The sequence below is a fragment of the Pseudophryne corroboree genome, chromosome 2, assembly GCF_028390025.1.
Source record: "Pseudophryne corroboree isolate aPseCor3 chromosome 2, aPseCor3.hap2, whole genome shotgun sequence".
In the NCBI taxonomy this organism is placed as follows: Eukaryota; Metazoa; Chordata; class Amphibia; order Anura; family Myobatrachidae; genus Pseudophryne; species Pseudophryne corroboree.
Window position 1 is genome coordinate 258,938,705 of NC_086445.1, and position 27,817 is coordinate 258,966,521.

The following is a 27,817-nucleotide window of genomic DNA, read 5'->3' on the forward strand; positions in this document are numbered from 1 at the left end:
CACCTTGTTTGCTGTTTTGTGACACTTTAAGTGCTACATTCCTATTGGCAGCTTTTGAATCTTAGGTGGCAGTCCCACATCTGCAGGGCTTTCAGGACTGAGAAGATTACATTGAGTGTAAAGACATGGAGGGAAGGGCCGTGGTCCAACCAGTTCCTACCTAAGAGGGATACTTCCTATTGCAGAAAATTCCACTTGGAATATAGATCTTCCTTATTTCATCACACTGTCACTTTCTGGGAGGGTCCTATTCCTGGAGTACAATCCACGCCCCCAGCTCACTTCACAATGGCTGCAGCCAAGGAGGAGCCTGCTCTCCGATAGTGCGGGTTTCACTGATTAGCTCATGTGTGCCCATGAGGATGAAAAGAGTGCATGGGAGATATATCAGATCAGTGTAGAGCTTTATTAAGAAGGAAAGACCCCTATATGGGTGCCGTCCATCCCCTTTAGCTATATACATTAAATAATTACCGTATTGCCCTCTACCATCTTCTGCCTCACTTCTTGGCAATGCATTAAGTCTGTGGTACAACCAGGGTATATATATATTTATCAAGGGGCACAGCCCGCGCAGTCTCTAATGGTTAGGCAAACCAATATGGAGGCCACATCCCAAAACATGGGCCCTTACCAATGCATTCTCCCCAGTGGGCCCTTCATGTCCCAGTCAGAAACTGGGTACAATCAGGTCTATATTGCACCATTTACCTCAAATAAATGTGCTCTATGTGTAACTGTCTTTTATAGTGTAGTACTCCATTACAGACATTTAGACACACACACACACACACACACACACACACACACACACACACACACACACACACACACACACACCTTACATATATATACCTCTATGAAAGCCAAGCCTCCATTACACATACATACAACTAAATCCAATATGTCATACCCACATCACAACTTTTCCCTCAAACACTGACTCTTCTGGATCCATAAACCTGGGCTGTCCTTTTGTCCAGGACAATTAGGAGGTATGCAATCACTCATTTCTCATGTTTATATAGCATTTTGCATTTCTGCATAAAACTGTATGGGAAGAATGCAAACATTAAGCAGAAGGTAAGCTAAAGTATTTTTTTTTAATTTAAGAGATGTATACAAAGTACAAGCTCCAATAAATTAACCTTCTTGTTACATCCTCTGTGGCCTGAGAAAAACCTGTCATTGAGCCAGAAGGTACCAGAATATGGAGGTCTCTGAGTTAGACAGCAGGAGTATCAGTCACGACTTTTACAAATTTTCCAAATGCCATCAAAGTTCCAAAGAGAAAATTTTGGTAGAAGGACATCTTGAAAGGTAAAGAGGAATATTCCGTCATTTTATAACAATTATATTCTTTGCATGACTATACATTGCAATTCCATTAGGCCAGGAGGTGGCATAGTGTTTTTTTCCCAAGGAGCAATAGGAATTGCTGGTCCAGAGATACAGGTTCTTTGTCCTTCAGGTTTGTAGTTTCCTGGAATGTACTTAATTCTAGAACATGGTAGACATTTTCTAATGGGGAGCGGGCTTGGATAATATTCCCCTTGACATGGAATGAGTCTGAATCACTAATTAAGTTCTTTGGGACAAAGAAATACATATATTGTCAGTGATAAGGAAGAATAAATTAATTGCTGTTGAGAATAAAGATTTGGAAACTGAAGATCTCTTCACTTACAGACATTGACCCACTGTGTGACACGGCACTCTTCACAAATAACATAGCAACACCAGTGAAAGCGGCAGTTGCATCGTTCCCGTCTTGTCTGCATTAGAATATTATGGCCCCTTCCACAGCATAGGCTGGCACAGCTGTCCATCTGATGGCTTGTCTTATTGCAAACTCGCCCTTGGGTCCCCGGGGAGTCTATCAGAGGGTCTTTCTCACAGAAGTCAGGAGATTTCTCAAAATAAACAAGCTCTCGAGCCAATCGCTTTTTATTGAGCCGTGGGTGGAAGGCTCCACTGTTTTTATTACGGGAGTTCACAAAGACAGCACGTTGTAGCTTTTCCCGTAGCAATGTGCTTACAGCCCGGAAATCAGGAGTCACATGCCAACAGGTCTTAAACTGGCAACTTCCAGATGTTCCATGACATTTACAGCGACGCTTCATGTTCTCAGTCACTGCCTGGACAGATAGATAAAAAAGTAGACATCATTAAGAACTTACTAATTGAATAGCATCATTTCAAAGTAGACAACAGCAACATTGAATATGATTGATTCCTGTCTCTTCATTTAAGATTATGCAAGAATTAGGACACGTAGCTGCTCCCATATTTAGGAAAGCTTTAACCTAAATCTCACTTTAAATGAAAGCAAGGTAGGTAATACCTGAAGAAGTGGTGATTTTGGCCAGAAAGCGTGCCACATTTCTGGAATTAGGCATTCATAACAGTGTATCATTATTATACAACATTGGGGGTAATTCCGAGTTGATCGCAGCAGGAATTTTTTTAGCAGTTGGGCAAAAACATGTGCAGTGCAGGGGAGGCAGATTTAACATGTGCAGAGAGAGTTAGATTTGGGTGTGGTGTGTTCAATCTGCAATCTAAATTGCAGTGTAAAAATAAAGCAGCCAGTATTTACCCTGCACAGAAACAAAATAACCCACCCAAATCTAACTCTCTCTGCAAATGTTATATCTGCCCCCCCTGCAGTGCACATGGTTTTGCCCAACTGCTAACAAATTTCCTGCTGCGATCAACTCGGAATGAGGGCCATTGTTGATGTTTATGCCTGAATTGATCCAGCACCACTTCTGGTGGCTAAAGCTGACCTCACAAGGGCTAAACCTGCCAAAACATAATCTGTAGACATCTTCCAATGACAGTTACCACACACCCTAAAAGGATACCATCACATCACTTCAATTAGATTATTATTAGAGCATCACTAGTCATTTTCGGGCCACACTCTGTACCAGCATTGACACTGCAGCATTTGTGGCTGGCATTACACAGTACCACACTCCAATTAATCCAATAATATCAACAGTATACATTCCTTTTCTAGGATAGTTATGTTACATTAAAAGACAAAAGTAAGCCTGCCTGTAGGGCTAATGTAGAGTTGAATGCCAGTCGACCATATTTACACCCATATTGCATGCACAAAACTAAATACATTTATACTCCCATATGCTGAACTGTACACAGATGTCTGGACAGACCCACACTATTTGTTTTCATTATCAATGCACAGTTGAACTAACCCCATCCCTGGTGCAAAGACTGATGTAATTACACGTATGATCAACTTTCCATGGGCCGCAATTATATCAATGTGCCTTCATTGAACTTTACCTACGTGCCCTATTACCAGCGAGTTATGTCCAGAGTTGGAATGGCTCAGCAGGATTTGCTGCCAGTCCATGCACTGTATGCCGGAACAATATTTACAGCCAGGTGTAACGGCATGTACAGACTGGCATCGGATCTTGGTAATACTCCGGTGAGCCAGCCTACTCTTGTTATGCCATTACAGCCACAAGTGGAAATGTGACTAAGTTGTGTAAGCGGGATGCAGTTAATTTGCCGGCTGTCGGGATCCTTCCCGGGTGGGATCCGGCATTGGCAGCTGCTGCTGGCTTCCCCGACCCGGCAATAAGCCATAGCAGCAGGGGGGCGGAGATGGAGGCTTCGCTGGGAGATGAGCTCATCTCCGCGCCGCCTCTCCCTATCTAGTAAACGGGTCCCGGGTCATGTCGACCCGGGAGCCCGTTTGCGCAGCCACTGACCCGGTATTCAACCCGGGTATAACACTGCTTTATACTTGGGTTGAATTGCCGGGTCAGGCAACCCGCGATTTCGGCAAGGCCCCTTTCACACCGCACGCCAACCCGTGTCGACCCGGCAATATGCCAGATCGATACCGGGTTATTTGTGCGGTGTGAAAGGGGTATAACTGATCGCAGGACAGCAAAAAACACAGCCCAGCGATCAGATCTGAATTAGGCCGCAGGTGCGGTGAGAGAACATACAAAATACAGTACATCCACAAACCCGACTTGCATTCAACTCTGCATGAGCCCCAATATGTCTTAGAAATGCTCCATTTCTCTTGAATATAAAGACATTTTTATTATTTAGCATTGTTATTCAGTGCATTTATTATTATTTAGGTACCCGGGAGTGCAGGGTTATGCCCCCTACAATGCTCTAATCATGCCCCAAATGCTGGTAGAAGTGAGCACAATAGATATGTATATAACAAGGGGTGTAGGCAAGGGCGTAACTACCATAGGTGCAGGCAGTGCAGCTGCTATTGGGCGCAGAGTTGAGAGGGGCCCACCTTCCCTGTCAATGTTACATGTGTTATATACATTTTTCTCTATCATCCGTAAGGGATACTGGGGACCTTCGTACAATGGGTACAGAAGGGGTCCAAAGGAGCCGGTGCACTTGAAATTTTTTCCACAGGGTATGCTGGCTCCTCCCCTCTATGCCTTCTCCTACAGCTCACTTTAGAAAAATGTGCCCTCAGGAGAGGAGGCACACTCTGGAGCTCCAGGGATTTTTTCTTCAGTTTAGTTTCTGTTTGTTATTTTCAGGTAAGCTGTTTGGGCAACAGTTTACCTGCACCGAGGGACCCTGGGGGGGACCGACACTGGCCTCGTTTAGAGGTGCTGAGTCGGATCCCGCTGACAGGACAACGGTCCTCAGGCTCAGTGTACTGCAGGCATTGCACTCTCGCGCACACACCCGCAGCACGCGGCTTATGGTCATTAGGTCGACAAGAATTAGGTTGACCACTATTGGTCGACATGGTCATTAGGTTGACATGAACAAGGTCGACATGGAAAAAGGTTGACATGAGTTTTTCACTTTTTTCATTTTTGAACTTTTTCATACTTTATGATCCACGTGAACTTCAGTTGGGAACGGTAACCTGTGCCGAGCGCAGCGCTAGCAGAGCAAGGCACCTTACCTTTGCTCGCCATGCGAGGGAACACGGTGCACTAATTGGGGTTCCCCGTCACTTTACGAAGAAAACGAAAAGTAAAAAAACTCATATCGACCTTTTTCCATGTCGACCTAATGACCATGTCAACCTAGTGCATGTTGACCAATAGTAGTCAACCTATGGACTGTCGATCTAAATCTTGTCGACCTAATGACCCATACCCCAGCACGCCGCACCCCCCCAGTACAGAGCCTGAAGGTCGGCAGAGTGGTAAGTGACAACTGGGGACCCCGCTCGGGAGGGACCCGGTTCCTATGTGCGTCATGAACACGGGGCGGGCATACGGATGCCCCTGGCGCTGATCCCATAACCCCCCGCGTAGACTGGCAACAATAGTGATAATGGGTGATTTTACATTATTTTACACATTTTTGGGACATTTGTCAGTATAAATATCAGCATAGCTCCGGCGCCAATGTAAGGGGCAGAACTTCCTCAGAGCGGGACCAGCGGCTTCTTGGCGCTATTTGCTGCACACACAGTGCTGCTGCAGGACTGCCAGCTCCTCCACGGGATCTATGATGGCTGACATGTCAAAATAACTGACTACTGCTAGACAAGAAAGGCAGCAGTTACAACAATCTATGGCTGCTCTGACAAAAGGTATGGCAGACAGTAAACGTCTGTCAAATCCGTTACCCCAAAAAAGGGGGTTACCTGATATCCTCTCAGAATCTGAGGAGGAGGTACCAGAGGTGGAGGAGGGGGAAGAGCTGGAATCTAATACTGAATTATATGATTCCTCTGTTGCACAAGGAGTAGACTTACTTATCATTGCTGTAAGGGATGTCTTAAATATTCCTGGGAATGAGACAGATGTGCAGCAATCCTTTTTTCTCATCACAGAAAAAGCTACAGGTCACATTTCCTGACTCTAAGGAACTGGATAATCTTTTTAGAGAGCCATGATAAGAAATTCCAGGTATCAAAGAAATGGATGGCCACTTTCCCTTTTGCATAAGAGGAGCACAAGGTCTGGGAAACTCCCCCTGCTATGGCCTTAAAGGAACCCGCAGACAGGAAAATAGAAACTACTTTAAATTCTATTTATGTTGCAGCGGGGTCCTCCCAGAGGCCTGTTATTGCAGGTTGTTGGGTGACAGATGCCATTCATACTTGGGCCGGTAACATCTAAGAGGGCCTTACTGGGGACAAGTCCCTAGCTGATATGGTGATACTAATTCAACACATACAGGAGTCTGCCCGCTTCCTCTGTGATACCATCAAAGGTATTGGGATAATAAATGCCCATACTGCTACCGTGGTGGTTTCGCACTCAGAGCATTGTGGTTACGTCAGTGGGTGGCGGACGCGAAGTCAAAAAAGAGTTTGGAAACCTTAACCTTCACAGGAGATTGGCTGTTCGGGGGTGAATTGGCTACCTGAATTTCGAAGGCTACTGCTGGTAAGTCCACGTACCTCCCCTCGGCTGCTCTACCGGCTAGATGTTCCTACACTGGGCCATCTCTGCTGTCCTTTCGGATTCCGCACTTTACAGCTAAGGCACGTGGTGCCTCAAATGCGGCATGAGGTTCAAGAGGTAAGTCTCGTAAACCTGCCACCTCCGCTTCCCAGGAACAGGGTTTCAGCTCTGGCTCCTCCAAACCCTCAGCATGATGGTGTCCCTCCACTCCAAGGGGACCTCAGAGTGGGAGCTCATCTGAGATTCTTCAGCTCCATCTGGATCGGCTCCTGCCAGTATGCCTGGGTAAAAGATCTGATCTCCCAAGGCTACAAGCTGGAATTCGAAAGTCATCCACCTCTCAGGTTTTTCAAGTCGGGTTTACCATCTTCAGAAACCATGCGCCTCACGTTGCAGGAGGCCATTCAAAAGTTAGTCCAGACCCAGGTCATTGTTCCTGTGCCACCCCAACAACAAGGCGAGGGATACTACTCCAGCTTTTTTGTGGTACCAAAACCGGACGGTTCAGTGAGACCCATTTTGAACCTCAAATCGTTAAACCTATATCTTCGGGTTTTCCAGTTCAAAATGGAGTCTCTGAGAGCAGTGATCTCAGGTCTGGCGGAGGAAGAGTTCTTGGTCTCCCTGGATATAAGGATGCTTACCTCCATATACCGATATGGCCAACTCATCAAGCTTACCTCAGGTTTGCTCTGCTGCAGGAACATTACCAGTTCCAGGTGCTGCCCTTCGGCCTATCCATTGCCCCATTGATGGCGGAAATGATGTTCCAACTCAGGATTCAAGGTGTGAACATTATCCCCTACCTGGACGAACTGCTGATTAAAGCAAGATCGAAGGAAGTACTGCTGGACAGCATCTCCAGCAATACATCCCTGCTATCACGCCACGGGCGGATTCTGAACTTGCAGAAGTCCCACCTGGAGCCAACCCAGCATCTCCAGTTTCTTGGGATGATCCTGGACACCGTGGTTCAGATGGTCTTCCTCCCTACGGACAAGACGAACGCAATTCAGGAGTTGGTTCAGGCCGTTCTGCAGAAGGACCAGGTCTCAGTACATCTCCACACTCGTCTGATGGGGAAGATGGTGGCCTCCTTCAAGGCCATTCAATTTGGCATATTCCATACGAGGATATTCCAACTGGATCTCCTGAAGAAATGGTCGAGTTCACATCTGCAGATGTACCAGGTCATACGTCTCTCACCGCAGGCCAGGATCTCCCTCCTGTGGTGGTTGCAATCCTCCAACCTCTTGGAGAGGCAGAGATTCGGGATCCAGGATTGGATTCTCTTGACCACAGATACCAGCCTTCGGGGCTGGGGAGCAGTAACCCAGGGACTACAGTTCCAGGGCCGGTGGTCCCTCCTCGAAAGCCACCTCCCTATAAACATACTGGAACTCAGAGCAATCTACAATGCTCTGCTACAGGCAGCTTATCTGCTCCAAGGCCTGGCCATTCAGGTACAGTCGGACAATGCCACGGCTGTGGCTTACGTCATTCGGCAAGGTGGAACAAAGAGCAGGGCCTACATGAGGGAGGTATCCAAGATTCTCTGCTGGGCCGAACAGAATGCAAGGCGGTGTCGGCCATATTCATTCCAGGAGTCGACAACTGGGAAGCAGACTTCCTCAGCCTTCACGACCTCCACCCAGGAGAATGGGGTCTTCACCCTCAGGTGTTTCAACTGATAACAGATCTTTGGGGATGCATCTCGGCTCAGCTACAAACTTCAGTGCTATTGTTCCAGAACGAGGGACCCTCTGGCATCAGCAGTGGATGCGCTGACGACTCCATGGGATTGCCAGCTGGTGTACCTGTTTCCTCCGATTCCGTTGCTCCCCAAGGTTTTAAAGCGAATCAAAAGAGAGGGACGATTCTCATTGCCCCAGACTGGCCTCGGAGGGTTTGGTGCCCCTACCGCCATGGGAAGATCTTTTTCAACATGGACCATTCGTCTACCCGGACTTATGGAGGCTTTGTTTGACAGCATGGCGGTTGAGCGGAACCTTCTAGCTAAGAAGGGCTTTCCGGGCAAAGGTATTACCACCATGATTCAAGCCAGAAACCAGTTACATCAAAGCACTACCATCATATCTGGAAACAATACGTCTCCTGGTGTGAGGGCCAAAAATATCCTCCTGCGGATTTCAACCTGGGGTGCTTTTTGCGCTTTTTACAGGCTGGTGTGGATATGGGCCTAGGGTTGGGCTCCATAAAGGTTCAGATCTCTGCCTTGTCCATTTTCTTTCAGAAGAAACTGGCTGCTTTGTCTGAAGTCCAGACTTTCCTGCAGGGTGTCCTGCACATCCAACCTCCTTTTGTGCCGCCCACGGCACCTTGGGATCTAAACGTGGCTTTGTCCTTTCTACAGTCCTCTTGGTTTGAACCTCTGATGTCGGTGGAGGACAAGTACCTTACGTGGAAGACGGTTATGCTCCTAGCCTTAGCTTCCACTAGGCGTGTCTCCGAACTTGGTGCTTTGTCCTGTAAAAGTCCCTACTTGGTCTTTCATGAGGATAGAGCGGAACTCCGGACTCAACAACAGTTCCTGCCTAAGGTGGTATCTGCATTCCACTTGAATCAGCCTACTGTGATTCTGGTGGCTTCAGCCTCTTCCTCAATTCCTGAGTCATTGGATGTGGTGCGAGCCCTGAGAATTTATATAAAGAGGACTGCTGCTGTCAGAAAATCGGATTCCCTATTTGTGCTGTAAGATGCTCTCAAAAAGGGTCGTCCTGCTTCAAAGCAGTCCATTGCCCGTTGGATTAGGCTTACTGTTCAACAGGCCTACGCTTTGGCGGCCTTGTCTATTCCTCGGTCTATCACGGCCCACTCCACAAGGTCTGTGGGTTCCTCCAGGGCGGCTGCCCGGGGAGTGTCGGCCCTACAACTGTGTCGGGCCACCACGTGGTCAGGGACAAATGCGTTTGTCAAGTTTTACAGGTTTGATACCCTGGCTGCAGAGGATGTCCAGTGTGGGTGTACAGTGTTGCAGGCATCTTAGCACGTATCCACCCTTTGTAAGGTCTCCAGTATCCCTTATGGATGATAGAAAAAAGAGGATTTTAATTACCTACCAGTAAATCCTTTCCTCGTAGTCCATAAGGTATACTGGGCGCCCGCCTCTGTGCTGTGACTTTCCTGCAAGGTTTTGTTCTTGGGTGAAGTTGTTTCAACAGCTGTTTCTGTTGTGTTTTGCTGGCTGTTGCTATCTCATTGTTGTGTTGTGTGCTGGTTCATTAATCTCACCACTCGTTTGTCATGTATCCTCCTCTCAAGTATGTACATCCCCTTCGGGCACAGTTTTCCAAGACTGAGCTGTAGGGGAGGGCATAGAGGGGAGGAGCCAGCACACCCTGTGGTAGAAATTTAAAGTGCACCAGTTCCTATGGACCTCTTCTATACCCATTGTACTAAGGTCCCCAGTGTCCTTTATGGACTACGAGAAAAGGATTTACTGGTAGGTAATTAAAATCCTCTTTTCGCCAATTGGGTGGTACATAGGGGTCCTTTCAAACGTTTTCCTTTGGGGCCTGCAATATATCTGGGTATGCCCCTGGACCTGCTCAATGTAGTGTGGTATAAAATGAACTGTAGTGCATTTTAATGTTATATGATATGAACTGGGGCACTGGAATGAGGCATTATATAAACGGGGAGCACTATATATCAAAATGTGAATTGGGGATACTGTGCGGCATAATGTGTACTGGCAGCTTTGAAATGTGACATACAGTAGGGTGAACTTAAGCACTACTGCGATTCATAAAAGAAACTAGGGCACTACTATGGGGCATAACATTAAATAAGGCTCTACTATGGTTCAGAAAATGAACTAGGGCACTATTATATGGCATAAAATTAACAACAGCTGCAAAGAAGTGTCTCTCTAGAAGCATTGGGATGAGGGCCCCTTCAAAATGTTGCTATGGGGCCCACAAAGTTCTGGGTGTAGCCATGGTCCTTCCAGTGGCCACACCCCACGACTACCCAGGCAAAGTCTCGGTGGAGCTGATTATAGAACATATAAGAAGAGAGATAGCCAAAGCAAAATACACAAGTGCAGTTTTTCATGAATTTATGAAGCATAGATAATACAAAAGAAAAAATGTATGGGTCCACAAAATATGAATTAGTTCAGCGCACACTTGTATTTTTTTGCTGGTAATTATTTTTCTCTTACGTCCTAGAGGATGCTGGGGACTCCGTAAGGACCATGGGGTATAGACGGGCTCCGCAGGAGACATGGGCACTCTAAAGACTTTAGGATAGAATGGGTGTGCACTGGCTCCTCCCTCTATGCCCCTCCTCCAGACCTCAGTTAGATCCTGTGCCCAGAGGCGACTGGATGCACTGCAGGGGAGCTCTCCTGAGTTTCTCTGAAAAAGACTTTTGTTAGGTTTTTTATTTTCAGGGAGCACCGCTGGCAACAGGCTCCCTGCATCGTGGGACTGAGGGGAGAGAAGCAGACCTACTTAAATAATAGGCTCTGCTTCTTAGGCTACTGGACACCATTAGCTCCAGAGGGAGTCGGAACGCAGGTCTCACCCTCGCCGTTCGTCCCGGAGCCGCGTCCTCCTCACAGAGCCGGAAGATAGATGCCGGGTGAGTATGAGAAGAAAGAAGACTTCAAAGGCGGCAGAAGACTTCATGATCTTCACTGAGGTAACGCGCAGCCATTGCTCCCACACAGATCACACACAACAGGCACTGTACGGGTGCAGGGCGCAGGGGGGGGGGCGCCCTGGGCAGCATTATTAACCTCAAGGGACACTGGCATATAAAATAGATACTGCAGAGGCAGTATATTAATAAACCCCCGCCAGTATAAATAATTTGAGCGGGACCGAAGCCCGCCGGTGAGGGGGCGGGGCTTGATCATTCCAGCACTAACCAGCGCCATTTTCTCCACAGCACACTGCAGAAGCTGGCTCCCCGGACTCTCCCCTGCTGAACACGGTTACAGAGGGCATAATAGAGGGGGGGGGGGGGGCACATGTAATTGGCGCAGTGAAGTGTATTTATATATATATTACTATAAAAGCACTGTACTACTGGGATTTTATTCCAGTCCGGTAGCGCTGGGTGTGTGCTGGCATACTCTCTCTCTGTCTCTCCAAAGGGCCTTATTGGGGGAACTGTCTCCATATAGATATATCCCTGAGTGTGTGGGGGTGTCGGTACGTGTGTGTTGGCATGTCTGAAGCGGAAGGCTCATCTAAGGAGGAGGTGGAGCAGATGATTGTGGTGTCTCTGTCGGCGACGCCTACACCTGATTGGTTGGACATGTGGAATGTTTTAAATGCAAATGTGACTTTATTACATAAAAGATTGGACAAAGCAGAGTCCAGGGAAAAAGCAGGGAGTCAATCCATGGCTTTAACTGTGTCACAGGGCCCTTCAGGGTCTCAAAAACGTCCCCTATCCCAAATAGCAGACACTGATACCGACACGGATTCTGACTCCAGTGTCGACTACGATGATGCAAGGTTACACCCAAGGGTGGCCAAAAGTATTCATTATATGATTATTGCAATAAAAGATGTTTTGTATATCACAGATGACCCCTCTGTTCCTGACACGAGGGTACACATGTTTAAGGAAAAGAAACCTGAGGTAACCTTTCCCCCATCTCATGAGCTGAACGCATTATTTGAAAAAGCTTGGGAAACTCCAGACAAAAGACTGCAGATTCCCAAAAGAATTCTTATGGCGTATCCTTTCCCTGCACAGGACAGGGTATGGTGGGAATCCTCGCCCAGGGTGGACAAGGCTTTAACGCGCTTATCCAAGAAGGTGGCGCTACCGTCTCCAATACACATACGGGTGCTTTGCTCAGACCAGCAATAGCATCGGCTTGGGGTTGTAGCACGGTAGCAGCTTGGACAGATACCTTGTCAGCTGATATTGATACCCTAGAGAGGGATACCAATTTGTTGACCTTAGGTCACATCAAAGACGCAGTCTTATATATGAGAGACGCTCAGAGAGACGTTGGGCTACTAGGTTCAAGGGCCAACGCCATGGCGATCTCGGCTAGGCGAGCACTGTAGACCCGCCAATGGACGGGTAATGCCGACTCAAAGAGGCATATGGAAGTTTTACCTTACAAGGGTGAGGATGTATTTGGGGAAGGTCTCGCGGACCTGGTTTCCACAGCTACCTCGGGTAAATTTACTTTTTTGCCTTATGTTCCCCAACAGCAAAAGAAAACACCACAGTATCAGATGCAGTCCTTTCGGTCGCATAAGTACAGAAGAGGTCGGGGCTCTTCCTTCCTCGCCAGAGGTAAGGGTAGAGGGAAAAGAATGCCTGCTACGGCCAGTTCCCAGGAACAGAAGTCCTCCCTGGCTTCTACTAAATCCACCGCATGACGCTGGGGCTCCACTGAAGGAGTCCGCAGCGGTGGGGGCATGTCTTCGACTCTTCAGCCACGTCTGGGGTCAGTCGGACGTGGATCCTTGGGCGATGGTAATAGTATCCCAAGGCTACAAGCTGGAATTCGAAGACGTGCCTCCTCGCCGATTCTTCAAATCGGCTTTACCAGCTTCTCCCCCAGAGAGGGGGATAGTTTTAGCTGCAATTCAAAAGCTGTGTCAACAGCAAGTGATTATCAAGGTTCCCCTAATACATCAAAGAAAATGGTACTATTCAACCCTATTTGTGGTCCCGAAACCGGATGGCTCGGTCAGACCCATTCTAAATTTAAAATCCCCGAACCTGTGCTTAAAAAGATTCAAGTTCAAGATGGAATCTCTCAGGGCAGTTATCTCCAGCCTGGAAGGTGGGGATTTTATGGTGTCACTAGACATAAAGGATGCATACTTTCACGTACCATATATCCTCCTCATCAGGCATACCTGAGATTCGCTGTACAGGACTGTCATTACCAGTTTCAGTCGTTGCCGTTTGGGCTATCCACGGCCCCGAGGGTGTTCACCAAGGTAATGGCGGAAATGATGGTGCTCCTGCGCAGGCAAGGAGTCACAATTATCCCGTACTTGGACGATGTCCTGATAAAAGCGAGCTCAAAGGAACAGTTGCAGAAAAGCGTGTCGCTCTCCCTGAGAGTACTACAGCAACATGGCTGGATTCTATATCTACCAAAGTCACAGTTGGTTCCAACGACTCAGCTGTCTTTCTTAGGCATGATTCTGGACACAGAACAAAAGAGGGTTTTTCTCCCGATGGAAAAAGCCCAGGAACTCCAGAACATGGTCAGAGACCTGTTAAAACCGAAAAGAGTGTCAGTCCATCAATGCACTCGCGTACTGGGGAAAATGGTGGCGACCTACAAGGCCATCCCCTTCGGCAGGTTTCATCCGAGGACTTTTCAGTGGAACTTTCTGGACAGGTGGTCCGGGTCCCACCTTCAAATTCATCAGAAAATAACCCTGTCCCCCAGGGCCAGGGTGTCTCTCCTGTGGTGGCTGCAGAGTTCTCACCTTCTAGAGGCATTCAGGACTGGGTTCTGGTGACCACGGACGCGAGCCTCCGAGGATGGGGAGCAGTCACACAAGGAAGGAATTTTCAGGGACTGTGGTCAAGCCAGGAGGCTTGTCTACACATCAACATACTGGAATTGGGGGCCATATACAACGGCCTACGACAAGCGGAGAATATTCTTCGCGACCTACCGGTTCTGATTCAATCAGACAACGTCACAGCCGTGGCTCATGTAAACCGCCAAGGCGGGACAAGGAGCAGAGTGGCAATGGCGGAAGCCACCAGAATTTTGCGCTGGGCAGAAAATCACGTAAGCACTCTGTCAGCAGTATTCATTCCGGGAGTGGACTACTGGGAAGCAGACTTCCTCAGCAGGCACGATCTCCATCCAGGAGGTGGGGACTTCATCAAGAAGTTTTTACAGAAATAACAAGTCTTTGGGGACTTCCTCAAATAGACATGATGGCGTCACGCCTCAACAAGAAGCTTCGGAGGTATTGTGCCAGGTCAAGGGACCCTCAGGCAGTAGCGGTGGACGCCCTGGTGACACCATGGGTGTTTCAGTCGGTCTATGTGTTCCCTCCTCTTCCTCTCATCTCAAAAATATTGAGAATCATAAGACGAAAAAGAGTGCAGACAATACTCATTGTTCCAGATTGGCCTCGAAGGGCCTGGTATTCAGATCTTCAGGAACTGCTCACAGAAGATCCTTGGCCTCTTCCTCTCAGGGAGGACCTGTTGCAGCAGGGGTCCTGCGTATTCCAAGACTTACCGCGGTTACGTTTGACGGCATGGCGGTTGAACACCGAATCCTAGCTGGGAAGGGTATTCCGGAAGAAGTCATCCCTACTCTGATAAAGGCTAGGAAGGAGGTGACGGCGAAACATTATCACCGTATCTGGAGGAAGTATGTATCTTGGTGTGAAACCAAGAATGCTCTTACAGAAGATTTCCATTTGGGCCGGTTTCTCCACTTTCTACAGACTGGAGTGGATATGGGCCTAAAGTTAGGCTCCATTAAGGTACAGATTTCGGCCCTATCTATATTCTTCCAGAAAGAATTGGCTTCTCTCCCAGAAGTCCAGACTTTTGCAAAGGGAGTGCTACACATCCAGCCCCCTTTTGTGCCCCCAGTGGCACCATGGGACCTTAACGGGGTGTTACAGTTCCTAAAATCTCACTGGTTTGAGCCTCTTCAAACGGTTGAGTTAAAGTTTCTTTGTGGTGCCTGTGGCTATGGGAGACTTGGAGGATTCCAAATCCCTTGAGGTAGTCAGGGCCTTAAAAATTTACGTAGCCAGGACGGCTCGGATTAGAAAAACAGAAGCTCTGTTTGTCCTGTATGCGGCCAACAAGGTTGGCGCTCCTGCTTCTAAGCAGACTGTTGCTCGCTGGATCTGTAACACGATTCAGCAGGCTCATTCTACGGCTGGATTGCCAGTACCAAATTCGGTAAAGGCCCATTCCACTAGGAAGGTGGGCTCTTCTTTGGCGGCTGCCCGAGGCGTCTCGGCTTTACAGCTTTGCCGAGCGGCTACTTGGTCAGGTTCAAACACTTTTGCAAAATTCTACAAGTTTGATACCCTGGCTGATGAGGACCTCATGTTTGCTCAGTCGGTGCTGCAGAGTCATCCGCACTCTCCCGCCCGGTTTGGAGCTTTGGTATAATCACCATGGTCCTTACAGAGTCCCCAGCATCCTCTAGGACGTAAGAGAAAATACGATTTTAAACCTACCGGTAAATCTTTTTCTCCTAGTCCGTAGATGAGGCTGGGCGCCCGTCCCAGTGCGGACAAAATTCTGCAAGACTTGTATATAGTTGTTGCTTACATAAGGATTATGTTACAGTTAAGATCAGTCGTTGGCTGATACTGTTTTGTTCATACTGTTAACTGGTTACGTATTTTCCAGATTATACGGTGTGGATGGTGTGGGCTGGTATGAATCTTGCCCTTAGATTAACAAAAATCCTTTCCTCGTACTGTCCGTCTCCTCTGGGCACAGTTTCTCTAACTGAGGTCTGGAGGAGGGGCATAGAGGGTGGAGCCAGTGCACACCCATTCTATCCTAAAGTCTTTAGAGTGCCCATGTCTCCTGCGGTGCCCGTCTATACCCCATGGTCCTTACGGAGTCCCCAGCATCCTCTACGCACCAGGAGAAAAAGATTTACCGGTAGGTTTAAAATCTTATTATTTATTGATTTGTACTATTCATTTTGTCAGGTAGTAACATGACTTTGGCATTGTCTTTGCTTTTTCTCTTGATTTAATTAATGTGCAATAATCCAAGGCAGAAGAACAGAAGGAGAATCTAAGCCATTAGTACCTGGCTAAGACAAAGGGGTCTATATACTAAGCCTTCGAGAGAGATAAAGTACCAGCCAATCAGCTCCTACAGTAACTGCAATGTTACAAACTGTGAAAAATTGACAGTTAGGAGAAGCTGGTTTGTTGGTACTGTATCTCTCTTCAAGACTTAGGACATAGGGGGTCATACCGAGTTGATCGCTCGCTAGCAGTTTTTAGCAGCCGTGCAAACGCTATGCCGCCGCCCACTGGGAGTGTATTTTAGCTTAGCAGAAGTGGGAACGTTTTTATCGCAGAGCGTCTGCAAAATGTTTTGTGTAGTTTCAGAGTAGCTCAAAAACTACTCAGCGCTTGCGATCATGTCACACACCCGCCCAGCATTCGCCCGGCCACACCTGCGTTTTCCCAGGCACGCCTGCGTTTTTCCGAACACTCCCTGAAAACGGTCAGTTGCCACCCAGAAACGCCCACTTCATGTCAATCACTCTGCGGCAACCATTGCGACTGAAATGCATCGCTAGACCCTGTGCAAATCTGCATCGTTCGTTGTGCCCGTACATCGCGCGTGCGCAGAACTGCCGTTTTTTTAACCTGATCGCTGCGCTGCGAACAAATGCAGCTAGCAATCATCTCTGAATGACCACCATAGAACGCAAAATTCTTTAGTATCAATGCCCACTTTATGGAATTTAAGTGATACTCCTTTTTCACTATTGCAATAACCTAGGTTATGAGTCGATAGTCAGGGTGTAAAAGGGTCCCAAACAAATAATCCGGGTCAGTGACCCCGGAATCCAACCCCGGATAGCGAGTAGGGTTGGATCCAGGAAGGACCCGGGGTCACTGTAAACAGGTGACCCAGGTCATCAGACCTGTATACCGTTAAAAGCATAGGGAGACTCGGCTCACTAGCGTTTGGAGATGATGTCATCTTCAAACTCCAGCAGAACAGAAACACACTTAACACGGGTGTAGTGTGAAAGAGTCCGACCCGAGAATAAACCGATTTAATGCAGCGATGTATATTGGGTGTGTCCCGGGTCTGACTTGGGTTGCAAGTTGCAACCATGGGGGTCATTCCGAGTTGTTCGCTCGCAAGCGGATTTTAACAGATTTGCTCATGCTAAGCCGCCGCCTACTGGGAGTGAATCTTAGCATCTTAAAATTGCGAACGATGTATTCGCAATATTGCGATTACACACCTCGTAGCAATTTCTGAGTAGCTCCAGACTTACTCGGCTTCTGCGATCAGTTCAGTGCTTGTCGTTCCTGGTTTGACGTCACAAACACACCCAGCGTTCGCCCAGACACTCCTCCGTTTCTCCGGCCACTCCTGCGTTTTTTCCGGAAACGGTAGCGTTTTTTCCCACACGCCCATAAAACGGCCTGTTTCCGCCCAGTAACACCCATTTCCTGTCAATCACATTACGATCGCCAGAGCGAAGAAAAAGCCGTGAGTAAAAATCCTAACTGCATAGCAAATTTACTTGGCGCAGTCGCAGTGCGGACACTGCGCATGCGCATTAAGCGGAAAATCGCTGCGATGCGAAGATTTTTACCGAGCGAACAACTCGGAATGACCCCCCATGTTCAAAAACCCACGTCTGACCTGGGATTTACCTGGAAAAAGGGTATGAAAGATGCAATAAAGGCTATTGCAATATTCAGTTAATTTGGTAGCATTCCAAAATTATTTGTTGCCCAAAAATTGATTTTATAACAGGAAAAGTTGTATTTTTTTATATCACGTGGCTTGTGATACAGTGCCATCCTTTGCCCAAGGTGTTCTGTATTTTTTATATCACGTGGCTTGTTGTGATACAGTGCCAACCTTTGCCCAAGGTGTTCTGTATTTTTTATATCACGTGGCTTGTGATACAGTGCCAACCTTTGCCCAAGGTGTTCTGTATTTTTTATATCACGTGGCTTGTGATACAGTGCCATCCTTTGCCCAAGGTGTTCTGTATTTTTCATATCACGTGGCTTGTGATACAGTGCCATCCTTTGCCCAAGGTGTTCTGTATTTTTTATATCATGTGGCTTGTGATACAGTGCCATTCTTTGCCCAAGGTGTTCTGTATTTTTTATATCACGTGGCTTGTGATACAGTGCCATCCTTTGCCCAAGGTGTTCTGTATTTTTTATCACGTGGCTTGTGATACAGTGACATTCTTTTCCCAAGGTGCTTATACATCCTGGGGTTGTCCTTGCAGTTAAAATGTGACCATGGGTTGGGAGATGTTGTACTGCTATGGTGACTAACTCCTCCTTCTCATGTAAAATATATGTTTATTCTTTAGAAGGGTGTAGTATGATATGCCGGCGGCCGGGATCCCTGCGCCCAGCTTACCGGCGCCGGGATCCCGACTACAGGCAGCTGGGCGAGCACAAATTAGCCTCTTGCGCGCACGCTGCGCTCGCCATGCTATTTATTATCTCTCCAGGGGTGTCGTGGACCCCCAAGAGGGAAAGAGGGAGAATAGTTGTCGGGATTCCGGCGCCGGAATCCCAACAGCCGGCATACTGAATACCACCCCTTTAAAAGTGTTTAAGGTATTCAGATTTCCTATCCATTTGTTATAGTTCCCCATCCTGTACCTGTTTGTTAAACATTATTTGAAAAGAATATTCAATTCAATACATTGTATATATTATGGTAAAGGATGGTTTTTGTAAAGGGACATGATCCATAATAAATTTTTGGGTTTAAAACACATATTGATTACTTAGGATCTCTGCATGGTTGTGCATCATAGAATGGATCTGAAGGGACAGAAATCTACAGAGCAAGTACTGTACACCAACATGGGGATAGTTCTTAAGAAACAGACTATCCACAAATTGTAAATCCATGTTTAATTTTACCTAGTCTTAGTGACTGTGGTCTCATTTACAGGGGACACGTACCGATAGGCACAATACAAAATACAATACAGTTTGTTAATGCAGCTGCTACTCTAAGTTTAGGGGTTTTCACTTTAAACTACATTTAACAGGGACAAGGAAATTAAAGCATAGATTTTAATACCATTACTTTATTATTCACCAGTATACTGTATAGTTTCATATTAGCATTTGTCCTCATTAAATAACGTCTTTCATATGCTAATGAGCATTCAGTACCTGCCTCCCCACGCGGTTATTATGTATCCTCATTCTTGCTTGGATATCTCTTGGTGACTCCCTGGAGTCCAGAAAATCCCTGGAAAATTTTTCACCAAATTCTAGCTCATGCTTGCAACCGCCCCATTCCCATGTGTCCTGGGCACTGGGCTCAGGGGTCTCCCGAAGCAGTGGGGTCAAGTCTCTGGGGAGACCCCTCACCTTGGATAAAGCTTGGAGCTGCAACTGGTTCAGCTTCAGACGTATCTTCTCAGTTCCCCGACGCTTCCATTCACACCCACAACCCTGCAGCTTTCCCAGACTACAAGCTGTGGCCACTGAATGCATGACGCCTGCTGCCAGTAATGAATAGGCAAAGGCGCTCTCCCGAAAACCTGCAGGAAAGATGAACAGAGTATGAGTACCTACTGTATATCAGGACAAAGTATTCTAAAAGTAGAAATCCTAATATTTAAAACTATGGCGTTTATACAGTTGTAAAAGGCAGATATTATACAGAGAAGACACAGCTGTGTTTGACAATTAGAGAAGATGATTCGCACTAATGAATGGATGGTGCAGAAATTAATATTGCGGGATAAATCGGATATCTTTTTCTTTTTTTGTCAAGGTTGCTCAACTTTTGCTCTATGATCTTCCATAGGTACTTCAGACAGATTCAACAATAGGGTAATTCAATGTATCTTTAACATGATAGTCTGTGTATATATATATATTAGTGATGAGCGGATTCGGTTTTACTCGGTTTTACTCGGTTCTCAAAACCGAATCTTATTGGCTATCCAAAACACGTGACATCAGTGTGCCAATAAGATTCGGTTTTGAGAACCGAGTAAAACCGAGTAAAACCGAATCCGCTCATCACTAATATACATACATACATACATACATACATACATACATACACGCCTCTGTAAATAATATCAATGAGTTCTGATGTGATCTCTTCATAAGAGAAATGTATGTGTAATGTCAACTATGCTCCTCCTACTATAAATTATGGGAATCTAAGTTTACTGTATAAAAGTCTATAGAATTTGAGTTTTTATATCATCAGAAAACTCTTCTGTCTTCTAATATCTACAGTTTACATACCCTAGCAGAATTTGAGATTTTCTGGCCATTTGTCAGAGAATATGAATGATAACTCACAAACGTTTCTTTCACTCATGGTTAGTAATTGGGTGAAGCCATTTATTGTCAAACAACTGTGTTTACTCTTTTTAAATCATAATGACAACAGAAACTACTCAAATGACCCTGATCAAAAGTTTACATACCCCAGTTCTTAATACCGTGTATTGCCCCCTTTAACATCAATGACAGTTTGAAGTCTTTTGTGGTAGTTGTGGATGAGGCTCTTTATTTTCTCAGATGGTAAAGCTGCCCATTCTTCTTGGCAAAAAGATTCCAGTTCCTGTAAATTCTTGGGCTGTCTTGCATGAACTGCACGTTTGAGATCTCCCTAGAGTGGCTCAATGATATTGAGGTCAGAAGACTGAGATGGCCACTCCAGAACCTTCACTTTATTTTGCTGTAGCCAATGACAGGTCGACTTGGCCTTGTGTTTTGGATCATTGTCATGCTGGAACGTCCAAGTACATCCCATGCGCAGCTTCCGGGCTGATGAGTGCAAATTTTCCTCCAGTATTTTCTGATAACATGCTGCATTCATCTTGCCATCAATTTTGATCAAGTTTCCAGTGCCTTTGTAGCTCACACATCCCCAAAACATCAACGATCCACCTCCGTATTTCACAATAGGAATGGTGTACCTTTCATCATAGGCCTTGTTGACTCCTCTCCAAATGTAACGTTTATAGTTGTGGCCTAAAAGTTACATTTTGGTCTCATCACTCCAAATGACTTTGTTCCAGAAGTTTTGAGGCTTGTCTCTGTGCTGTTTGGAGTATTGTAAGCGGGATGCTTTGTGGCATTTGCGTAGTAATGGCTTTCTCCTGGCGACTCAACCATGCAGCCCATTTTTCTACAAATGCCTCCTTATTATTGTGCATCTTGAAACAACCATACCACTTTTTATCAGAGAGTCCTGTATTTCATCTGAAGTTATTTGTGGATTTTTCTTTGCATCCCGAACAATTTTCCTGGCAGTTGTGGCTGAAATTTTTGTTGGTCTACCTGACCGTGATTTGGTTTCCACAGAATCCCTCATTTTCCACTTCTTAATTAGAGTTTGAACACTGCTGATTGGCATTATCAATTGCTTGGATATCTTTTTATATCCCTTTCCTGTTTTATACAGTTCAATTACCTTTTCCTGCAGATCCTTTGACAATTCTTTTGCTTTCCCCATGACTCAGAATCCAGACACGTCAGTGCAGCACTAGATGAAAGATGCAAGGGTCTTTCAGGAGTCCAGAAACTCACTAACCTTTTATACACACACACTGAATACAAGCAAACAGATCACAGGGGAGGATGGTTACCTTTAGTAGCCATCCAAACCCGTTTGTGTCAACTTGTATGCATGTTATCAGGCCAAAATCTCCAGGGTATGTAAACTTTTGATCAGGGTCATTTGGGTAGTTTCTGTTGTCATTATGATTTAAAAAGAGTAAACCCAGTTGTTTGACAATAAATGGCATCACCCAACCACTAACCATGAGTGAAAGAAAAGTTTGTGAGTTATCATTCATATTCTCTGACAAATGGCCAGAAAATCACAAATTCTGCTAGTGTTTGTAAGTTTATGAGCACAACTGTATATAATGTTAAGTCATTATAAACATATATTATCGCTATAAAAGTCACTGTTTGGGTAAAACATATTTACAGTGTACAGATGTGTCCCTTCTCATAGTGGGCACAGTTGCCGCAGCAAATTAATCATGGGTGCGATTAATTGCACCCGCGATGATCAAGGACACATCTGTATATCTGGTGAGATAGCTATAACATTGAAATATACAGTATTAGCAGTGCTATTTTACTGGAAATATAGGTTCAGGGTCTGGGGGTGGAGCATTCCTGATATGTCATAGTTAATAATAGATTTTGGAAAGGCATTCCTGCTTGTTTGTGCTAAAAATTAGCACTGTATATAAGAGGTGATGCTTTAAAAACACGTTATAATTATGAATTACACAAATCGTTTTTTATTTGCGTTGTAGTACTGGTCTATGAGAAAATGTAAGGCTGGGGCCACACTTAACATTTTAGCGGGCTTGGCCGGAAGGGAAGTTTTGTGTTCACACGGATCCTGTTCTGCCGGATGCCGCAGAAAAGGATCCGGCCACTGCCATGACAGGGTTTCAATAGAACACAGTGCGGCATAGCTGCACTGTGTGAACACATACAATTCAGATCTATGTTTTCAACTTGAAATCCCGTCGTCCTGTCATCCAGCTCAACCAAGCATGCTGCAGTTGGATCCGGCAGCTGCGGCACTGCCTCATATGTGTGGGCGGCTGGATAGGAGTTCTTGTGCAGACTCTTTCCGGCCAAAACACTAAGGGGTATATTCAATTAGCAGCGATAACGAACTTTTCGCGTGAAAAGTCCGGTTTTCGCGCGAAAAACCGGACTTTTCCCGCAAAACGCAATTACAGCCTATTCAATTTTCCTGGAAAACTTATCGGTGATCATTTTTTCACTAATTTCACTTCACCTACTCTGAAGCAGGTGAAAAGTTGGGAAAAGTCACTATTTTAAGGTAAAAATGTTTGGATATGGTACAGAACTCCTGGGACACCCCCCTTAATGACTAATTAGGCACGTTGAGGTTTTTAATTATTTTTAATTGGCCAATAATGACATGTCATTTTTGGGGTGAAAAAGTACAAAGTGATGGAAATTGGGGTTCAAGGTATGGGACAGGTATATTGGGGTGCTTTATGAGTGGGACAGGTGTTTTTAGGCTTGCAGATGGGAGTAATCGGTCTGTTTCCACTTTTTTTTAAAGTACCCTAAAATGACCCAAATATATACTTATACCCATTTTCATGTACCCCAAATTTAATGAGAGCATTTATTTTGTTTAAAAAAACTTGCTTTCTATCATTTTTTTGCAATTTTAAAAAAAGGCATAAAACAGCCATTTCACACAATTTAAGTCCCCAAAAACTCTCTAATGTGATCTCTAATACACTTCTCTTCTGTTTTACTATGTTAGTTTAGCATTTTTTGGAGTACAGGCTGATTTCCCCATTTTCACCTGCACTTTTCACTGCAAGAATTTTCAGGTGAAACCCGTTTGGAATTATAAAGGTCGAAAAACGGAGCGTTTTCGCGGCAATTTTCACCCGATTGCCGCGAAAAATTTCCGGGTGAAAAATTGCCGCGAATTTGCGGATAATTGAATACCCTAGTAAGTGTGGCCCCAGCTTAAGTAGACCATAACATTATTCAGAAATGTGCTTTGCTGAGTTTGGTCATTTTCACCATTTATACTGACCATTAATCGGTATGTGGTGGATTGAATGAAGTAATGCTCAAAGTCTCATACATTTATCATTCAACGTGTATACAGATCATTCAATGAAAAGATCTTTCAGTTTAACCAAGAGCTATTTGTTAAGCATTAGTATCAATAGGTATGCAATAAAAAGATTGAGAAACCTCAATTTACCATGCCGGACAACATTCTGGTGGCTGAATGAGGAGAAACACCATCTCTAATGGTAGAGATGTTCACTATTGTGGAACCCATTGCTCACCTACACTATTAATATTACTTTTCTTGATGTGTGAGCTTTTCCATTCTTAGTATACACTGTTAGATGCACGGGTCCTCAACTGTTTGGCCAGGGGTGATGACAAATGTGGTGAGCCCCTAGCAATATTACAGTAATGTTTATTAAAGAAGGGCAGATTGTCAAATTCAGATGTAAATCCAGAAATGAGGGTCTAGCACAAAGAACGTTGAAAATAGCTCTAGTTTTACATACCGATTAAGCTGTTGGCGTTCATTGTTATGTTAATTTGTGTCATTACAAGTGTGTGGACATACAGTATATCCTGGATGATGATTTTTGGTCATAAATTTTTGATTCTGTTGTAGTCAAATATGCCACAAATGTTCTTTTGATGAGAAACAGCTATACAATATTATACAACACAGCAGATCATAATATGGATACGGCAGAATGGGTTAAACTTCAAGATAATTTCTGCCTGTTACACTAAAAGCAGCATAGTTATCCAAGATCCCTACTTAGACTTACTGCTTGTACTTGGGAATTTCCCAGCTGTACATAGTATGCCTCTATTCTGTTCTATATACACTGCTTTCCTAGCTTCATCCTTATTGGCTGTGGTTCAATATGCTTTCAGGCTGCCTAATGATGATAGAAGTGTTGGGATTGTTCCAGAGGTACTGGGAGAAAGTAGCCTTTAACGTGGGGACTTTTTCACAATCTAACAATGATTGTACTTTCTCCTTATTTTTTGTGTTTTCTCTATATTATCACTTGTGATTTGGGCCTATTAAATTGTCTTAGCTGTAAAAAATAAGAACTGATATTTTCATTAATATTAATTTAATATATAGAAGCAAATAGGAGATAGCGATAGTTATTTAGTAACTTTATATTCTGCACAAATTTCCTCTAAATCTTAGCTACCAATCAGCAATGATATTCCCACATTTGGCAGACCACTGAATTTGCATTGTCCATGGGAGAGAGGTATCAAACCTTGGAGAGAGATAAAATGGAGAGATAAAGTATGAACCAATCAGCTTCTGTAATTTTTCAAACAGGGCCTGTAAAAGGGAAGATATACCTGCGCCAGGATCCTGAAGGACGCCGCAAGCCCGGCGTCTACTGAAGCCGCTCGGGATACCGGCGTCACAATACTGACAGCCGCGTTCCCGAACCAGGACGGGCTGGCGACCAACCGCGCAGGGAGGCTGGGGAGGTTAGGTTTAGGCATGAGAAGGGGGTTTAGGGTGCAGGGTCGGGAAGGTTAGGGTTAGGCAGGGCCAGATTAACAATGAGGTGGATGGAGCTACAGCTCCAGGCCTCCACATAAAAATAGGCCCATCATCATGGCAGCATGATGATCACTAACCACCAGCTGGCCACATGGTTGGCCATAAATGATAACTATTAAGTTTGCATTTCTATTTATTCTATTTTTACATATTTAGGAAGACATTGGAGCTGATAGTGAGGGGTGTATACGCCCGCATGGCTCTGACCACACCCACATAGCACTGATCATACCTCTCCCATTTCTTACAGTATGCCCTTGAATATTTTCAGCTCCAGGCCCATGTGGCCCTTTATCTGGCCCTGGGGTTAGAGACCGGGAAATGAGGGTTAGGCACATAGAAGGGTAGGTTAGTATTAGGTAGAAAACAGGAAGGGTTAGGTTTAGGCAGCAAGGAAGGGAGGGTTAGGTTTAGGCACCCACAGGGGAGGGTTAGGGTAGGGGCAGAGGAGGGTTAGGGTACGGTAGAGGGAGATGTCAGGATTCTGATGGACAGGATGCCGCTGTCTGTATTCTGATCGCCGGCATCCCGTCCATCGGAAAATCATACTGAACCCCTGTAAAATAGCAGTTATAAGCTTATTGGTTGGTACTTTAGCTCTCATCAAGGTTTGATACATCTCCCCCATGTGTAAAATCAGATTTAAGTCTGGTGAAAGTTTAGCAAATTGCCTAATTATCTTGTTTACTTGAAAGCATAATTCCCTACTTTTTAATGGCTTTACTCTTGAAGAATGTATCATGGCTGCGAACGCCTCTATCTGATTGACAGGTAGAGACTTTCACTGGGTGGGGGTGGCAATGGACCACTGCAGGAGTGTGGTGGCATTTTTGGGGCAGCTGCATGATGTCACACGCAGTTGCTCCGATGGAAAAAATGGCGGCAGACCTGTGGATGTTGGGAGTCATCCAGAATTGATGCGACCGCAATCCGATTGTGATTGCATCAGGGTGGGAGTTAGTGTGCTGGGCTGCCTTTCCCTGCGATTGAGCACCCCCAGCATGCTACAGAAGGGATTTTAGATTCTGCTTTTTAGCTGAATCTGCAATCCGTGCTGAATAGGGTCATAAGATTTTGGGGGGGCCCGGAGCACTTAAGACAATGGGGCCTGGAGAAAGAGGGGGTGTACAGTACATTAGATTGGCAACACCTTCCAAAATGAACCATTCCAGGAGAGACAAAATGCTCCCTACCTGGACTTCCCTCCTAATATATGGTTGGTGTCACCTGTGTTGAACTATTTAATTGATAAGATTAATTGTATTTCAACACAGGTGATTGCAATCATAAATTAAGAGGGAAGTCCACATAGACAGTATTTTGTCCCTCCTGGAATGGGTCATGTTGGGAGGTATGGATTGTGTATGTTAAATTTAAACCAAAGGTGTATATTTGTTTTAAACTAATAGTTTAATAATGCCTGGATACTTTTTATAGCTTCACTTAATTGAGAGGCAGCTATTTTATAAAAAAAAATCTTTTGTAGTGGAATAAACACAGTTTAAACAATCTTAAAATACATATAGAAAAATAAAATCTATAATTTATCGTGTCACATGCAAGAATAGCAGCAGCCTCTGGACTACTTACATACTGGGATAGGACTCAGGAGGACTCTATGTGTGTGTCCATCTCTAGACCCAAATTATCTATTTAGATAACAGATTACAGAGGACCCAGATACTGTACCTAGGCGGGGATGAGGAGAACCTGGGATCCCCGGGTCACTTACAGCTCTTCACCCCCTCCTCTGGTCATGAAGCTCCGTTGGTAGCTCATGAAACCTGATACTTCTGAGTCTTTGCCTGCACTGAATACTGTTTTGCTCACATTCTGGCTGCCTAGTTCTGCTGCTGCACAAGAGGGAGAGCTAGTGATGTCAGTGTACTCTAGCCAGGGGGCCCTCTGATGGGGGGGGGGGGGGGCTGAGGTACAGTATTCCTTGCACCCCCTCTTAATCTGGCTATGCTTCTAGATGACTATGCTTGCTCTCATCTCTTTTTCATTTAACTACTATGTACTGTGTTAAAAGTGGAGTGCACTACTGCACAAACTCCATGTTGTTCCTCTGGCGAGCCTTCATTCCCTGTTCCAAGATGACCGCCAACCGCTGCCAAGCCACACTGCTATTCCTTTGTTAATCCTGGTCAAAGCATGTTACTGCTTTCTCCTGGCGTAAACCTAATGTATATGCTATTGTTGCAGATCTTGATGCATGTTGAGCTTTGTCAGGGTAAGCATACACACGGAATGGCTTCTTTTTGGATACATTTTACATTTGTGTATTTTAATGTAAATTGCTCCCAACTCTACATCAAGCCTTCAATGCACAAACGGCCATTGGGCGAAGTTATTTACACAGATATGAAATCTTTGCCATGAGTAATTATTGGAGCTAAAAACATATCCTGAATAGAGATAAGTCACATTTTCAAACTGTTCAACACTGTTATACAACAAAGAATTTGTATTACATGCTCCCAGTCCCACCCCAATCAAACCACAGCAATATCATTTATTGCCATTGTCCTACATTCAGCGGCACCAAGAGACGGCATGTACAAATTACATGGAGCTCTGTAGGGTCC

The 27,817-nt window shown here is 45.3% G+C and overlaps 1 protein-coding gene across 4 annotated transcripts in view; it reads right to left on the reverse strand.

The window, feature by feature from the left end:
- Nucleotides 1-1,084: 1,084 nt before the first annotated feature.
- The window catches only part of WNT10B (Wnt family member 10B), a 258,906-nt gene continuing 232,173 nt past the window's right edge, over nucleotides 1,085-27,817 (reverse strand). For 3 of the 4 annotated variants that reach the window (XM_063952713.1, XM_063952712.1, XM_063952711.1), the window contains 2 exons: nucleotides 19,277-19,650; nucleotides 1,085-2,138 (listed from right to left, as the gene is read on the reverse strand). In XM_063952713.1, coding sequence (XP_063808783.1) covers nucleotides 1,680-2,138; nucleotides 19,277-19,650 — 833 coding nt within the window. In that variant the 3' untranslated portion in view covers nucleotides 1,085-1,679. The remainder of the gene's footprint in view (nucleotides 2,139-19,276; nucleotides 19,651-27,817) is intronic. The other variant, XM_063952714.1, reaches the window with a different exon arrangement.